General features: G+C 36.4%; 1 protein-coding gene across 1 annotated transcript; it reads left to right on the forward strand.

The window, feature by feature from the left end:
* Window positions 1–1687: 1687 nt before the first annotated feature.
* Window positions 1688–18105, forward strand: ankrd10b (ankyrin repeat domain 10b). The gene is made up of 6 exons (XM_015003208.2): window positions 1688–3453; window positions 4130–4282; window positions 5930–6021; window positions 14328–14593; window positions 15543–15650; window positions 17570–18105. Exons 1-6 carry the CDS (start codon window positions 3256–3258, stop codon window positions 17758–17760), a joined length of 1008 nt encoding a protein of 335 aa, XP_014858694.2. The 5' UTR covers window positions 1688–3255; the 3' UTR covers window positions 17761–18105.
* Window positions 18106–18370: the final 265 nt, after the last annotated feature.

Consider the following 18370-nt stretch of genomic DNA (forward strand, 5'->3'; position numbering starts at 1 on the left):
GTGGGTCTTTCACATTACGTCATGTTCAATGGGGATCTGCTGCGGTCTTTAACTCCCTCTAGTGTACAAAAGTAAAGTGACGCAAGCAAATCGCTCAAATACAAAAGCTCGACTTTATTAAAGTTCATTGTCAGTAAGGCATTAAGACAATTACATTTTAAATCTTGTAATTATACAATGAAAAGCTTTTTAAAGAGCAGTTACTTTGGTGTGATTTCCTCGGTTGGTGCTGGTTGATTGTCTGATTCCAGTTCTTGGTGTATGCTGCCATCTGGTGGTAGAAAAAAAAACATAACACATTTCCCCAGTCATTCCGCCATATTGAGGAATATTCATTACTGCCAGCAGGGGGAGTCAAAACAGCGTTTCAGTTGCAAGATACATACAGAGTGTGGCGAGGTAGATTTAGTCGCTTTTTCACTCATTTTCTGTTCGTCGTATACATTATCCTTCTATTTATCTATCTAAAATATGGCAACTTTTAAATAAAATGCTTATTGAGACCCATCTTGGTTTAACACAATTTTATCGCTGTTATTTTTTTAATCATTTTTTGCTCCCCCTGGTAAAGATGTGTAAAAAGATTTTAAATAAATTCACAAAATACAATTAATTGTTAATCATTTAAGTACAATTATTCGGTGGAGAAAAAACTAAGGAATGTTTTGCCTTTCTTTCTTTAAAACATTATCAGTGCCACACTGATTGCCACCTCTAATTTGTTTCCAAAAAGTAAAATGCGACTGGAATTATTTTTAATTTTTCCTTAATTTGTTTAAGTTAATCAATGTATTTTGGAAGTTTTAAATGGTAATTGAAGACTAAACTAGATGTGTTTGTATCATTCTAAGTAAAGAAATGAATACAGAAAAATTGTTACTTGTCAAAACATTTCTGTCTAGAGTCAGAGAAATAATTAAAATCTCTAAATCAACTTGATAAACATGATGGGGATTATAGCAAGAGAGACAACTTATCAAAAAATCTGACCTTTAGAAGAAACTGAAGGAACTGAAGTGAATTTAAGCAATGGGGTGTTACATAATATACAAGATCTGAGCTGTGAGACGAGTTGAGTTGACAAATTGACAAAGGAAGTTTTCAAGAAAACTTAAAAAAAAAAAAAAAAACAGAGAGAGAGGCTGATTTTACACCAACAACAAATGTGTGATTTTAGCCATTCTTTAAGTCATAGTTGTTGGGCAAAAATCTTATATCTCAATTTTTAGTTATTTTGTTGTCCGTCCTCTCTTGATTACTCTTCACGTCAGTCCAGGGATTTGATGATATTTGTAGTGTCAACATGTAAAAAAAATAATTTAACTATAATTAAATGGTATAAATTTAAATTGAGTTTTTTTTTTATTCTTGAGAAGTTACATCTTTAGAAATAACAAGTGTACAGTCAAACTGTATAATGGAAATAAAGTTCCCACCATCAATTTGAGGGCTAACAATTTGAGGAAATACACATAACATTAGAGGACAATAAAAAAATATTGCATAAAATAAACAAGGGACTGCAATGAGTTTGGCATTGTTGGTTAGTACTGAGAGGATCTGCCTGCCCTCTAGGGGTGAGAAAACAAATGGACAGGCAGGGAGTGTTGCCAGGGAAACAGACATGCGCAGTCATAGAGCTATGTACGCAGTTAAACAGACATGCGCAGTCAGCATTTGGTCATGGGAGCAAAGAGGACCAATCAGGATGAAGCAACTGCGGAAATAGAAATGAGAAGGAGTCCATCGGGACTACTACCTCAAACAATGGAAACATTGACATACGGCATCTCTTCATTGAAAAAGTCAAGGTGAAGATGACAGCAAGACATAAACTAAGAGGTTCAGAAGAAAACCATCATCATAAAAGTTAAGGAAGAAGAGAGAAATAAAACATACTTAATGTAGTTAATACAGGGCAAAAAGGTCATCTGAGTTGATCATTTCAAGCTGCTAACCTAAAAACAGCTAATCCTGGATTGAAAGTCTTTATAGATTATACAAACTTTTTTGAAAACCATCATAGATCAGCCTGAATGCATAAGACTTGCAAAGAAATACCTACTGAAAATAAATCTGAATTGTTGATTTAAAAAAAAAAGCATCACTCTGAGCAACCAGGTCCTTTCGTAATTATCTTTTGTGGCCTTGTGGAAAGTGCCAGTGAGTGTCTGCTGGACAACTATCAAATCAACAGTTCTTCCCATAATTGTACTGCAAAAACACAAAATCTTACCAAGCATTGTATCTAGTTTCTTGTGCAAATATCTTAGTACACTTGAAATAAGATCAAACTAACTTACAAGTGACTTTTCAGAAAGATATTGGAACTTGTTTAAAGTCAATAATTCATTAATATTGATGAAAAAGTATTAGTTCCACTAATAAATTATTTCACTTGTAACTTGAGAAAAATATAAGTAAAATAATCACATACAAAATAAATCATGAGTTTTATGAGTTAAAGCTCACATATCTTGCTGAAAAGTACTTTTAAGTTAAATTTTTGTCTTATTTCAAATGTATTAAGATATTTACACTAGAAACTGAACCAAAAATGCTTTTAAGTGATTGTGACTTCTGATACACTGAGAACATTTTAGAGGCTCTGGAAACCTTTGCACATGCTTTGATTTAATTAGCTGATAAGGACATAAGATTCTAATGTTAAACTATTTTCTGAGATATTCAATTATGGCTTTTTATTATATTTAGGCCATAATAGTCAACATCGCAAGACATGAAATTAATATTTCACTCTGTGTAATGAATTTGTAAACAACTTCCTGAAATGTGTTCCAGAAGATATAAATATTCCGTTTTTTCAGACGTATATTATCAATAAGGGGGTTTTATTTTCCCAGTTGCTTTAGTGCCGCGCCCTGGAGTGGTGGAAATATTAAAATTTACATTTATACTCAAGGAAGGGACTTGCCCAGGAGGCCCAGAGCGCCAAGCATACAAGAGCCAAGCCGTTCCAGTGGAAGAGGAAGCCTGTGATGAGAAATCCAGTCCAGAAATCCAGTCCAGAGTTCGCAGCTCTCTCCGGGCTTCTCAAGTTTCACTCCGACGGGTGCTGCGCTCTTTGTGTTGTCAGGCAGAAACACTCAGTAGTCAGGGTGGCGCGTGTGCACAGACAGGCACCCCGGCAGCTCACACAATTAGACGATAGCTAGAAATTTCCCCGTTTTCTCTGAAGTAGCTGGCTACTGTCAGTCACTATTTTTTTTTCTTTTTTACCCCCGTTTTGTTACCATGTCTCTGGGAGTGGAGTCTGGATTCTCGAGCGAGGAGGTGCTGAACAGCCGCTTCCCTCTTCACCGGGCTTGCAGAGATGGAGACGTCGGTGCCTTGTGCTCCCTCCTTCAGTGCACCTCAAACCCAGCTGACCTTACGGTTGAGGACACTTTCTATGGCTGGACGCCCATACACTGGGCCGCTCACTTCGGAAAGGTAGAACTAGCCAAAAAATAACCGATTTGATTGAGTAGTTGTCTATAAATGGAAAAACTGACTGGTTGTTTGAGCTCCGTGACGTGAGGCTCACATTTCTCGGCCATTTCCTGGTGTTTGAATTGAACGAAGCCATCGTTAATCGGAGCAAGAAAAAACAATAGTGCTCATTAGCTAATGTTTTTCCGGCCGTTTTTTTCCCCTGAAATGCTTTACATTTTGTGTCCGTTTTGAGTTTAGTAATGGTAAATAAACGGAGACTGAGCGGGAAAAACTAAACAGCTGCTCGTTAAACGACATTGTAAAATTGTGGGAAAACGTTAGTTAGCCAACATGACCGACAATGACTTAACTTTTACCTAACATTATCCGCATTATGAAGCACTTTTCATCTTATTTGTGTAAAGAAAGGATTAATTTGAACATACACAACACATGAAAGCATCTTTTAAGGCTACTTGTAATGCTATATCGCTAATTTCTGTGCATTTAGTCATGAATCTGTGCTCAGACTTGCATTTACAAGAGTCGTACTAAAGAAATACCAGGGCCTGACTGCATTCCCAAATCCATCTAGGCTCCACAGACGGCATCACACTTGTCCACACCTGCCCAGTGTCTTAGAAAGCAGTGCGTAGGGTTCTCCGTGCAATCTAACCTTCTTTTCAATGCACAGCTGGAGTGTGTGATGCGTCTGGTTCAAGTGGGCTGCGGCGTGAACTCCGTCACCTCCAGGTTTGCACAGACGCCCACTCACATCGCTGCCTTCGGGGGCCACCCTGAGTGTTTGCTATGGCTACTTCAAGCTGGTGCAGATATTAACAGACAGGTATGACGTCAGATGCGCACACATCACACAACATGAATAAATACATTTGCGGTTTGTTCAGTGCAAATTTCCAGCTCTCGTTTCCTGAACATTTGTGTTGCAAAGTAACTACAGAGAATAGCCAATAGGAGAAATGAAGTGAATGAAAAGAGCAGAGCAGATCTTAGATGATCCCATCAGAGAGGATAATCCCATCTCGGGGATCATTGCCTTGGACGCATTTCTACTTACTCCACACTTGACCTATATTGACATGAATGAGTGTTTGTCACAATTTCTGCAACACAAAATTCCCGTCAGGCACTTTTGCGTTTTGCTTTGTTCCTCTGCTCTCTGTGGGATTTTTATGCACTCAGGCTACATTTTATGCTCCGCCGCTCTGCCGAGAAGAGATTGGTTTAGTAGGTCACAATGACATAACATATTGTCGTCATCATGAAGCCCGCTGATCTCTTTAGCCCTTGAAATTCCTCTGCATTTTTGTCGAATCGACCTTCTAAGAGTTTGAGGTTTGGATTTAAGGTGTTTGTTTCAGCTGACTGCTGCTGGGAAGCAGAATGGAAAAGTATCAAGAGTGTGGCCTACATTGCATTGTGGTTAGTGGCGAGCCCTCTGAAAGACTCCGTTTCCCTTCCTCCAGTCGCAGGCTGACAAATGTAACTGTAAATGTGTGTGGGCGGTGTTGATGTCTGGGTGAAAAGTTCAGACGCAGCCCTGTCGAGTCACACACTGTTATCATTTTTGGAGCATGTTCTCAGATGTGTAGAAGAAGGATTCCAGAAAGCATGTACAGATAGAGATCCACCTACCAATTAGTCAAACTTTTCTCTGTTCGTCGTTGGAGACGGTAAGAAATAGATGTTCTGAAAATCACTATCATAATGTTTTTTTTTTGTTTGTTTGTTTTTTGTTGATGTCCTAATTTGAGAAATGCAGAAGGCGGGGAACTCCCGCCAAAGTGTGTCATTGCGACTACCAGACACGTTGTGGTGAAAATTGCATGCAAAGAAAAAAATAAACTGTTGGACAAGATCCATGCCATGTTCACGATGTGTGACACTGAAAGAACATCTTTTGATTGCTACATAATCAATTTATAGTCACATGCTAGCCCATTGTGCCTAGAGATTCCCACCATTAATGTTGTTGTTCTACTTTTTTTTAATTAAATAAAAAAAATTAAAGGAAGGAACATGTGCTGAAGTAGGGCTTAATCTTTTAGGTTGTTTAATTTTGAAATCAAACTACTTAACCCGTCAAGAAACCTTCCACACGTTTCTCTTTCATGGTCAGATTTTAATTATTAAATTGAAATGAAAGTGACTTTAAATGTGTTGCAGTATTTAGGAGTAAACAAATACTGGGAATGCTACATCAGACCCAAATAATCTGTAATACTGGAACCATAACCTGCTGGCGTTATCTGGGTAATTTTCACTACCTTATGCTCAGGTAGTAAAGCTTCAGTTTGCTGCTCATTCTAGCCTCTGTAGCTTTTAAAACGGGTAATCATCTAATATTAAGTGCAAAATCCACTTTTTTAGCCCTTACAAAATACAATTAAAGTCACTTTTTAAACCTTCTGAGTACCATTAATTGTCCAGAGTCTGATCTCGTCTAATGGAGCTTCTCTTGTCATTTTTGTAGGACTATGTGGGCGAGACGCCCATCCACAAGGCTGCTCGAGCGGGCAGTCTGGATTGCATCAATGCTCTCTTGATTCAGGGAGCGAAAGCTGAGTAAGTCCTGACATCAGTCTCGTCCACATTTCTTTTCCTCTTTTAATATCCAACATTTCAGTTGCACCTTTACAAGGGACCACCATTACATTTAAATTCAAGACGGCAACATTTGGAAGCGTACGTTTTTTGCATCAGTTCTTAAAGACATGAGCGCAGCTGGATAAATGAAAGAATCTACAGATTTGAATAAAGGTTTTGCCAACAACTTGCATTTGTTAGTGAAATGCAGCACTTGGCTGAAAGTGAGAAGCTATATGTAAACGTTTAATGTTAAATCTATTTGACATTGGATGTGTAACACACTGAGTAATATCTTTTTTTTTTGTAAAAAGAAATACATTTTTTAAGATCTAAAATGCCACTTTGATCTGCTACAGTGAGTTCAGTTCAGTAGCAGATACTGAAATTAGACTGAAGTGAAGGGCTTCCTAAAGTGTGCTGAAGATTTATTACACAGTAGTAAACGGCACATCTTTACATTTGATGAAGAGTTGAAATGTTGCTTCAGTCTGAGATATTTAATCTTTATCATCTCCAGATTGAGCACAAGATTTGTTGCTGATTAACACAGAGCTGATGTTGCTCCCTTGGAAATGTGATGTATTTTGTTACTCCTTAAAATTGTTGTTTATAACAATTGGCATTAAGTTGTCCTTTGTGTAAAATTAATGCTAACTAACATAGATTAATATAATCAGTAAAGTTTAGAGATTTCATTTTTGTATGCTGAAAGGAAGAAAAAACCGTCTTCTGAAATCTGAGAAATAAATCCAAGTAAAAGTAGAATATTAAGTTTCACCTGCACCTTTGATCTTAACGAAGGATTTATAATTGCAGCGCAGTGATTGCACAAAGAAAAGGACAACTTAATGTGAAGGTTGATAAACTGTTGATTATCTCTTAGATTATGTTGCATGACATTTGTTAAATTAGAGTGTGGTTTTATTTAACATTGTTTTTCTAGTGTCTTACATACACAACTTTGACTGGATGACCAAATGCACATTCTTTTCTTTTAAGCAGCTTTACTCCTAATTTCTTAAAACGTTGCAGGCTTTTTGTTGCACAAGATGAAATTGCAGAGAGATAAAACTAATTGAGCCGCTGGTTAAATTCCTTTCAGTGCTTAGAAACACAAAGACTGTCATTGTTATGTGTCGAAAGGAAAAAGAAAATATAGATAACGCTGATTGTCGTCATCACAATCACACCTTGTGCCAAGACGGTTCCATTCACTGGAAACATTTAGTGATTGATGTAGCCGAAGAATGAAGAAAAAGGCACACCTAGTTTTTTTTTTTTTTTTTTTTTTTTCTTCCTGCAAACACCTGCAGGCAAGGAATTAAATAGTTTTACAATAAAAGTTTTTTTCTCTTTACGTAAAGGTGATTAAAAAAAAACGGGTTTACAGCATTTTAATTTCTTGAAATGCTGCAAAGAAAATGTTTATTGTCACTCAGCCAGATTTTAATAAACATTTTAGCTTTAGTAGCAAGTCTGTCTGCATTCCTTTAAGAACATAATGGGTAACATTAGAAAATATTTTCATCTATGCTCTGTTCTTTTGATGGATGCATCCTATTTATTTCCTCATCTAATCTGAAGTGTTTTTTTTTTTACCTGCACTTTCATCTTCTGCAACAAATGTTCTGCTTTTTTTGCTTTGAAGAGACAATTACAATATAATAACTTGAAGCTACCAGGGGGTTTACAGAGGGAACGTTTCTGCTTATGCGCCTTTAGAGGTCTAATATTGCTGAGCTTCTTTTAATAATGTGTCAAATATAAGAAAACACTGCAGAGAAGAGAATTGGCTGTTTTTGGAGATGTGCTGCAAAGAGGCCAAAAATAATCTTTGACATCAATATAATTTGATCATGTTGAGTCTTTTGTTCCTTCTTTTCTTAAGTACAGATAAGAAACACAAGTTATGGCAACATTTCTTGTTAAAAGATCATAGACATACAGATGTTTGTTGTTTTTTTTAAAGCTTTTGAAACCTACAATATAATACATTTATTTACATTAAAATATGGCCAAACTAATTGACATTTACCTTTTTCTCCAATCTTTAATTTTCATGTTCCAGTTACTCTAAACCCGCCTGGTTGCTTAGATTATTTTAGTCAGGTAAATGTGCATTCGTTCAAATGTTTTCAGCCTAGTGTTGTGTGCATTTGGTCATCAGTTGATGAGTTTTATTTATGATTAAAATGTTATTCTTTTTTCCCCTGCAGATCACAGATATTTAGTTCAATCTATTATGAAGTCTGTCTTCTGTTTTATTTTATTTTTTTAATTTATGATTGAAGATTATAGTGGGGGGAAACTGGGAGGAACATTACGGCACACAAGGTGGGAATGAGGCTCATGACAAATCATTATTTTAAATGAGATTTAAGTAGATTTAAATATTGGAAACACTCAGTAACTTTATTTAATGTAATTCTTGTAAAAATCAGACATGAAACATCTAAGATGGGTCTGTTCAGGTAATATCCTCAAAAAAAAAAAAAACTATTTCTGTTTGACAGCTAGAAAGATCTCAGAATATTATTAAACATTATTTAGTTAGAAAAAATTTTTTTAAGCCAATACATTTTTATGTCAAGATGAATATTTTGAGAAATTCTTTATTTCAAGCCTTTTATTGATTCTCTGCATAAACTTCTATGACAACACGTATTTAAATATTTAAATACTTTTCACTTTATTCAAGGAACTCGTCCATAGCTTTTGTTTTGGTTTAACGCCAGAAAACCGCCAATTAGTTGGATCCACGACAGCAATTTATTAAAATAATCAATTTATTGCACCACACATGTACAAATCTTGCATGCACCATTCTGAGGCTCCCGTCCCGAGAGGCGTTCACACACTTTAAAAACCACTGAAACTCAGGCTGCTGTTTCCGTCGTCGTCCTTGTGCCTCAGTTTTATTGCAACACTTGACGTTGTTCTGGATTCCTGACTAAACAACCTTCGGTCTCAAGTTTTTATCTTCATGCACTTATTAATCTTCAAAGCCTGCAACCAACCATCTGACTTGTGAATTCACAAGAAGAAATAATTCACCTTTTTTTATATATGTATCAATAAATGATTCACTGTATGCCTTGAATACTTGGTAAAGTGTTCACAAACTCAGCCTTTTGATGTTGGAGAAAAAGAAAATACAAAAAAGAAATTAATTAAATTGATTAGACTTTTATTTTATTTTTATTGTTAAAATTTGTAAGATTCCTCCAACATAAATTGAGTAGTGAGGTTTTTTTTTTTTTTAAACGGCACCTAATGGGTGATGCTGAGGGCTCTGATTTTATGCTTAATAATATAAATGTAATATATTTTAATCAAACTTTTCCTATAGTAAAACTGAAAGAGCCACAACAAAAACAAGGCCAATGTGATTTCTAAAGAATCCTTTAATAAACCTAATATATCTTTATTGTTAAAATATCTACAGATTTAGTTTTCTGCAATATTTTCTTGACACAGAGATTTGACTTTGGACTTGGCAAGCTTTATAAAAAGCTTCTTAGAAGAAGCAAGAGTTGAATATAATTAATATTTTATCTTCACACATCCTGTATTTATTGGACAAAGTCCTACACAAGCATCCTTAATTTCACCAAATCCTTTTGTTTTTGAAATTTAATAATAATAATAATAATAATAATAATAATAATAATAAAGATACTTAATTATGCTATAATTTAAGTAGTTTGTGCACTGAAAAGCAGATCAGTCATTCATCTCATTGAACTGTAGGGGGCACTGCTGCAAAGATAAAGACTTTACAAACAAATAAATTAAACAGGAAGTATATTCTTACCACATAATCAGCTTTTATTTTAAGTACTTTTAGAAGCTTTGTGATTAATACATTTTTTAGACTTATTTTGTAAATTTATATCCCATAACTTATTATAGCGCAATAAATAAAAATATGAATTCATAAGACAAGAACAACTTTAACTATTTTAATATCAGTAAAATCCCTACAGTCTGGAACAAAGATTTTGGCAGTGAAACAAATGTTGTTTTGCATCTTGACTACTGGAATACCAATAATCATGTCACATGTTGGTAAATCAGAGTTGTTTTCCTCAACTTCCCTTGGACAGATCTACTCCTAAGAGCTTGAAGAAGATCAGAGTTTTTCACTCTTGCTTCTCCGCTCACCTTGAGTTACCCAGAGGTTCTCAACATAGTCGAGACGGTTTGAGGTTTTCTGGCCACAGGTCCAACATTTCAGCCTCAGGATCTTTGAACCACTTTAATCATTACCATCATGCTGACAAACGAAACGACCGTGACTAACTTTGTTCCCAAACCGATGAAAGAAGTTACACTTGATCCCACACTTTATTCTGCTGTGTTGCCGGGCAGAAACGTGACTAAGCCAGCCCCAGATTTAGATCGTACCAAGATACTTCAGTGTTGACATGACAGAGACAGAACTCCTGGCAGCCCTTCACCTTTTCTTCTTGGGTCAAATAGTTTCAAGCTCTTCCAAACCACAAGAAGGATACCATGTTAGTTTCCAGGCACCTCAGGCAGATTTTGCCTCTATAAATTAAGGCTACATTAACAATTCTTCATAAGAAATGGCTTTTCACCAATCTTCTTATGTCCACCCTTGTATCTCCTGAATGTCATGGATGTCTTCGGTCTCTTTGTCAAAAAAAAACCTTCCACCTGAAGCCTTCCCTCTATGTGTGGATTCATTCATTCCCACCTGCTGGTGTTCAAGCTGAACCTCTTATCTCGAAGTTTTTCAAGTTTTAGAAAATGGTGGCATGATGGCGGCATCGTTTTCGTTGGAGGGAACCACAACTTAAACAAGACGATGCAAAAAAAATTGCTGCTTTTTTGTTATAAAACTTGAAGTGATTTCAGCTGGACTCTTTCTCAGCTTTCCAGCTAAAGATTTCACTAAAATTCAATAAAGCTCTTGAAAATGACTATTTGTTGGATCGCTCCACTTGATATGCTGGAAACGACATGCAATCTCGTCACAAAAATTTGGATTGCAAAACCACATTTGTGTCACTGCCAGAACTCGTAACTCGGATTGGGTTAAAAATGGTTTAGAAAGTGATCAGAGTCGTAGTTTGTATTTGTCATGAGCCTCAGAGTATTAGGGTTGGTTCAGTAGTGAGCTAGCTGCAGGCAGGACAGTGCTGAGAGGCTGCCAGTGACGAGTTTAGAGCAGCTGAGCGAGATGAGCATCATGTACTGACCTGTTTAATGCTAACATCATCCTGTTGCTATGGTTATTCACTGTCATTTCACTGTACCAGATGTCTTCCTTTATACACAGAAATGTTTTCTTTTGTCTGTCACAGTATTAACCCTATATAATATCATAGTCTGTTTTGACATCTAATCTTTGTCACCTTTTCCTTTATGAAAGTGACAATAAGTTACAGAAGAAAAACGTTTGCTATGTTAACAAAAACGGAACCATACATCTTAATGTTTTGCAGCCATTGAATTGGAAATGACTTGGTTTTTTCAAGTAATCCTTGAAAGGGGGAGAATAGACACTGCTGAGTCTGCCCCGTTCCCTGGGATAGCCGCACTGTTGTGGCATTGAGTGTTCTCACTATCGCTTCCTATCTACACACTGGCAAACTGTTGAGGTATTTCTTGCGGTGATTGGTTTTAATGCTAGGTTTTTTTAATGAATCAAAACTAAAGTTGTTTGTTTTTTTTAGACCTGCATGCTTTGCTTATTTATCCATAATTGTTCCTGTACTTAGACAGTTTTTTTTTTTTGTTTTTGATTTTTATAATTTGTTTTTGAACTAACCATAAGAGTCCTTTATATGGACAGGTTTAATCACGTGAGTCCCATGTCAAGATGTAGCATGACCGTAGGCTGCCTCTGGGAGGTTAGACAATAGTTAGCGAAGATGCATACTGTGTGCTTAGGACTGAAAAGCAAAGCATACCAGGCATTTACAAAGAATTAACGCTTCCCTTTTTTTTTTTTTAATTTCTAATCCAAATCTGGATTATTGGTGTATTGATATCCACCTTGTTCTATCAGTGTTTTCTGTAGATGTGAGGTCTCACTAAAGGAATACCAGTTTAAACCAAAAAGTTTAACTTAGATTTAGTTTTAAGGATATACAAGATCAAGTTGATGCTTGACATAAAACTTAACAAAGTAATGTTGGGCATAAAACTGCAGCGGCTAATATGGAAAAGAATATGAAATTCCTCATGCTCAAAATTCCTGACGTACATTTTCCTCATTTCTGTAAAATGTAAATACTTAAAGCTCTTCAGATACTCTTTGGGTTGCATGTTTTAAAACATTGTATTTATTACAGTGTATTAAATAGGAATTCTTTATATGCTGATGACAACCTGATTTGAGACTGGATTTATAATGAGTGCTACAAGCTTAAAAGCTGGTTCTCTAATTTACCTAATTTAATTTAGTAGAAATCCCTACTGAGACGTTTGACTTGTACTGACAAATACATTTTTCAAAGAAAAGAGTGGCCATTTTAAAAGACAATGCCACTTATGTTTATAGTTAAATTTAACTGCACATTACATCAGAGTGACTTCAGACAGCAGTGGACGTCAGTGGAGCGTTTGTATTCCTGGTGTGAGACCGGTCCATCTACCCGAGTATTTCTTGGATAAATCCGATCTTCTCTAGGAAGCGTTAATTTTAAATGGGGATGGGTAATGTGCAGCAAGTTTTTGTGATTTTTTTTTTTTAAATCTTTTTCTTTCATTAAATCTTGAATTCATTATAAAATGTTTTATCATGTGCACTAGCTTTTGAACTGTTTCATTTTGCACTACTGTTTAGATAAGAATGCAGAGAATGAGTTATTTCTAATCAGAAATGAATGACGAAACAGTAACTGTGCTTTAAATTCTGCTTCGTATGGAAACCAATGTAAACATTAGCTTACACAGTTTATACGTCACTTAGCATTGTTTGTAATGTTTTCCTGTAGTGCATTTCCATTTTAAATAATAATAATGGGATGGAGGTAGATATAGTTCAGATTTTTTAGCTCAGAGCCATTTATTTGCTCAGAGAACCGGCTTTATGATGCGTAGGCACAGAACAAGAGCCCTATCGTTTTATTTTCTCAAACAGAGCAAAGAAATCCCAATTATTAAGCTGAAATTATACTAACAGTAATTATATTTAGAATAGATGCACGAGTCGTTTACCTTTTTGTAGCTGTCCATCCTAACAGGTGAATAAAATAATTGTTTTTCTAAAGTGCTCCCTATAAAAGGACACTAATTATGCCTTACATTTTAGCTTTAGTTTTTACATTGCTTCCATACTTCAGAGGCACAAACCTTTCGTCTAAAATTTGGAGGAAATTTCTGGCACAGCACTGTTTGTCCATTCATTATTGCACTCAGAAAATTCCTTTATTTCTGCTGCAGCTGGACATGATTAACACAACTGCTTACAGACTAATTTAAATTATGAATGTACAGGTATGACTCTTGTTCCCTTGTTCTCTTGTCTTAAAAGAGGTTTTAAATTAGATTCCTCAGCCGGAGAGAAGATGTCAGAATCCTTCATGCTTGACGATTGAACTTTTATCTTGTTTTATTCCCTTCCTCCCTCCGGTGGAGAGACTTGTCGAAGGAAATGATCCTTATGAATGATCTGTAGACATTTCCGAGTCTTGATCGTCTTTGAAGAATCCTTCGCTTTCACAGCTTTTCTTGTTGGGAACGCTTCAAAGGAATTTGGATGCCGAGCCTCTTGAGCATCATCATAATCAAGAAAGTGGGGTTCCATTCAGTTCCTTGATGACTTTTTTAATCTCTTGCAAAGAAGCCTTTCTCCAGAAAAGTTCTCCTTTTGAAACCGTGTCTGATTTGACGCGATGTGTATTCATCGTCTTCAGTCCCCTCCTTCGCTTTGGAGACACAAACTGAGCATAAAAAATGTCTCCAGTTGTCCTAATCATGTCCTTTGGCAGCAGATGTTTCCCTAGTTCTGTAGAAACTGGGAAATGAACGAACTTCTATCTAAAGTGCAGTTGATCCGAAGAGGATCAGTCGTCATCTCTCACGAAGATGATGAACAGTATGAGACAGGGAAGAGCAGAACAGGCTAATTTTCCACATCTATGAATGTCTGTGTGAGTATTTGCTGAAATGCTGTCTGTCGGTGTGCGTGGGGGGGATGTATGCGTGCGCTTGGGCTTGTCTCATGTTGTCTTATGTGTTTTTGTTTTTATTTGTGTAACTCAAACGTGCAGTGAGTGCTTCTGACACTCCCTCTTCCCGTTGTGCAGCATGAGGAATGCCAATGGGCTGACGGCTGCTGACCTGGCCCACGCACAGGGATTCCAGGAGTGCGCTCAAATGCTCGCCAATGCCCAGAACCTACAGCAAAACATGGCGCAGTCCCTTCACGGGGCTTTTTTGAACGGCGTGACCCAAAACGGGGGCCACGCTCACGCCACCATCCAGGGACGCAGCTTCTTGAATGGCGTACCCAACAGGAAGAGGTCCTTCGAAGGCATCGAGGCAAACCCACTGAAAAAGTCCAGACCCAATGGTGAGATCACTGAACTAACGTTTCTGTTGCTTTGGGTTACCTTTTGATAAATCTATAAATATAAATGTGCATTATTACCAAGGCCACTGTGCATTATGGGCTATATGCAGATGTGGTAAAAATTTAATCTGCAGAAATCCCCAAACAATTTGCACTTCAGTTCTCCCAAAAATTATTTCTAATAATTCGGGAAGCAAGTTTTCACTACTGCAAAAACATTTGACAGATTCTGAAGCTTTCTTCTTTGATAAATATGATGAAAAGGCTTGGAAGCGTTGCGTACATTTTTTTCTATTAACCATGGGTGTTCAGAGTATGGCCTGGGGCCCAACGGAGCCCGATTAACTTTGTGTGGCTCCAGACAACAATTCAAGAACGGTACAAATCTGTCTTGCAGTACAGGTGGATGATATCTTTTTGATGACTGAAGAATAATTTTTTTTTTCCAGAAACTGAAACATTACAATGGAAGATGATTTTCATTTTGACTTGTACTCAAAATCATTATTTTTAGTTTGCTGTGCAGGAAGAAAACCCTAAATGTAGCTGTCTTTTTAATAAGAACAAAAAAAGCACTTTTATTTAATGATTATGATAAAGTTTGGACACTGCTGCATTATAAACTCAATGTAGCGCCACAGATCCAAAATCAATTGGATAAGCAATCACAAAAATATGGTGTGAACAACATTGTAAAACCATATAACTGTGATGTTTTTAATCAAAACCATGTGTGAGACTTTTTTTTAATTATGCAGTAAGTGACATTTTATTTGTTTTATGAATTTTATTAGCTCAGAATTTTTGCACTGCACAAAAATGAATCGTCCCTAAAAAGGGAGAGAAAGTCAATTAGCATAAGTTCTGAAGAACAGCTCTTAAAATTGGTATGAAAAAAAAAATACAAGTTAAGATTTAATTTCTAAAAAGCGATTCCGTCTGTTCCCAGGACTGTCCATGGCAGCTTTACCGCAGAACGGGAGCGGGCCACTAGGTGGCCCCGGCGAACCCCAGATGGAGAGCATGAACATGGAGATGGTGCCAGCTGTAACCTCAGGTGGGCCTGGAAGCTTTGCATTTGGGCTGAATGGGTTTGCCCCGCCTCAGGGGCCGTGGCCGGTGGATCAGTGTGTGAACCAGGGGCCGCAGGACGAGTCGAGCCCTGCTGCTAAAGAGCTGGAGGTCATCACTGTGGCGTCAATGCAGACTCCATGTCGTTGCACTAACTCTTATGCCTACCTGTAGAGGGGGCTGTGTGTGTGTGTGTTTGTGTGTGCATGCGTGTGTGTGTACTGGTCCACTAATATAAATTGTTTGTATTATCAGATCTATCTGTTCTGCGGTCCGGATACAACGGAATGATTTAAATTGGAAAGATGTGTAGAAGTGTGTATGTGTGTGGTATGTAACTGATATTTGGATGAATATAACTTTTTATTTTCTAGTTGTACATCTTATGAATTTATATTTCTTTCCAGTTTACCCACATGTAGTCCATTAGGTTTATATCGAGAGTCTGATTTTGTTTTGCACAATTTTATGGAAGTACTTGTGCCCCTCTAGAAGAGTAGTATGCGTCAGATAAATGATGCCTTCAGAGTTTTTTTTTTTGTTTGTTTGTTTTTTTCCTCAAGTCAACTTTTGGGAATTTCAGCATCTGTTCTTGGATTTACAAATTTGACTTTTAAAGAGAAGGATAAATCTTGTGTTTACTCACATAACAGCTTAGGAGGGAAATGCAGATTTACATTTCATTTATTTCCATTTAGAAAATCTGTAAGTACAAGTTTTAAATAAATTTATTGCTCGGTCACTGCTAGACATATGTATTATTGGTAAAGCAATCCCTCGTGATATTATACAGTAACCTAAACTATTTTGTAATTTCAGCCAAAGCATATCCCAACATGAATGTAGCTTTAAAAGATAAATAATCCTCCTGCCTTTTGTAGTTGGTAGCGTTTAAAATGCTACTCAGGCTTGATCCCTCTAGTTGTTTCTGATCTGGTTTAAATACTACATACTGTATATTCTGTATGTTGAGTGTTTTTGATTCAGTCAGCAGGGCTTATTTGTGTCATGTCACATAATATCTTATGTAATTATCATATTTAGTCATCTGTTTTACAGTAGTGTTAAAGCAGCTCCAGGAAGATTGCATGGTTTTCAAAAAAGCCTTACATCCTGAGCTTTTGTTCAACAGTTTAAAAAAATCCTATCCATTATTTCTCTTTTTTATAGATGAAAAGCTTTTTTTTTCCACTATTGTCTGCTGTTCTCCATGTCGGTGGTGTTTTCTGTTTATACTTTTATATGAAAGAGAGTGTATTTTGAAAATGCAGCTCTTTGTACTTTGCAGGTTTAGCTTTGTACTTGACTGTGAAAGCATTAAATGTGGATGGTTTTTATAAGCAAGACGGTGTTTGCCTTTGTTTTTTCATGCTTCAAATTATTCATTGTATTTTTTAAATCATTTTTTTTAAATAGCTTTTAAATATAAAAACAAATGACATATTATTTATGCATTTTCTCTAAGGCTAATCAGCTTTGCTTCCGATACTTTGTGGATTGCCAGGATTTTAATAAACTTTTTTGGAAAATAAATGTCCATAAATCCAGTCATGCAAAGCAAGGTCTGACTTTTCATGTGAACATGACCCACTTTTACAAAAATGTCTGGTCAAAGCTTGTCGAGTGGCGTCAGGATCTTGGGTGTATTTCGCAACTTATTGATCATATTTTGTGTGGAATCCAGAAAGTTACAGAACAGGTTTATTTTTTAGTGCTTCCAAACTGGGTCACTTGCTAGTCTAATTTTATAAGTGGCTGCCTGTACCTGAATACCATTTTGTTTTAAAGTTGTGCAAAACAAAATCAGTCCAGATTTCACCTGCATCCTATATAATGAGCAGGTTTAATCAATGTGTATTTGCTTTTTTTTTTTTTTTTTTTTTTGATTACTGTTTTTGTTTACAGTGGCGGGTGAGAAACACTGCGGGGATTTTTCCTCAAGTAGCCCAACAGCAGGAATGATCCTTGGTCAGCACATCTGCAGTGAGCTCAGTAGCAGTGTTGGCAGCCAGGTGGAGCACCAGAAGTCTGTCAAAGCAGAGCAGATGTATGACCATACCCTCTACAGCACCATGCTTCTTTACCACGGATGCTAAAGTGACAAGAATGTAGACCGATTTTAAGCATTCATCTGCCCTGATTGAAAAAACAATGGTCTTGTTTTTGCTTTTTGTGTTTTTTTTTTGTTTTTTTATTATAATTGTTGTAAACAGGGCGTATATGGACACATGAATGAATCATAATTATTTTTTTTGTCAAACACCTAAAAGGTTGTTAAGCCTATGTGTTTGGTTATGTTGCCTATGGTCTTCAAAAAACTAAAGGATCCGTGACGAAGCACTGCCAACACTACAGACAGATTTGTTTCAAGTTGATGTTACCTAAACCAGTTTAAATACATTAATTGTATATCGATACAGAATTAAAGAGTTTTGCAAACATTCATGTTTTCTTCCCTGATTTAATTTTTAGATTGTTCCAAGATGAACGATTTTTAAGATTAATTAGGTTTAGTTTGGTGCAATAAAGTATCAATGTTTAGAGTAGAGGAAATGACAAACTGAAATGGGTGAAGCCTAAGAAATACCCCAAATGTAAATTTATAGCACAAGCATAACTTGCAGTCCTTAACCTTTTATATAAAATTTGCTTAACTATTTGAATTTTTTCAGCATGTTTTTCTGTTGGTTTAGGTTTATTTCACTT

Source organism: Poecilia mexicana, unplaced genomic scaffold (genome assembly GCF_051168715.1).
Source record: "Poecilia mexicana isolate PSO_F unplaced genomic scaffold, ASM5116871v1 scaffold_2, whole genome shotgun sequence".
NCBI classification, from domain to species: domain Eukaryota; kingdom Metazoa; phylum Chordata; class Actinopteri; order Cyprinodontiformes; family Poeciliidae; genus Poecilia; species Poecilia mexicana.

Excerpts from the sequence above, each read along its gene's own strand:
- ankrd10b (XM_015003208.2), top strand. The coding sequence starts at position 3,256 with ATGTCTCTGGGAGTGGAGTCTGGATTCTCGAGCGAGGAGGTGCTGAAC. Across the intron at positions 6,022-14,327 it reads ATTCAGGGAGCGAAAGCTGA|CATGAGGAATGCCAATGGGC; the intron begins GTAAGTCCTGAC and ends CCCGTTGTGCAG. Across the intron at positions 15,651-17,569 it reads GGTGCCAGCTGTAACCTCAG|TGGCGGGTGAGAAACACTGC; the intron begins GTGGGCCTGGAA and ends TTTTGTTTACAG.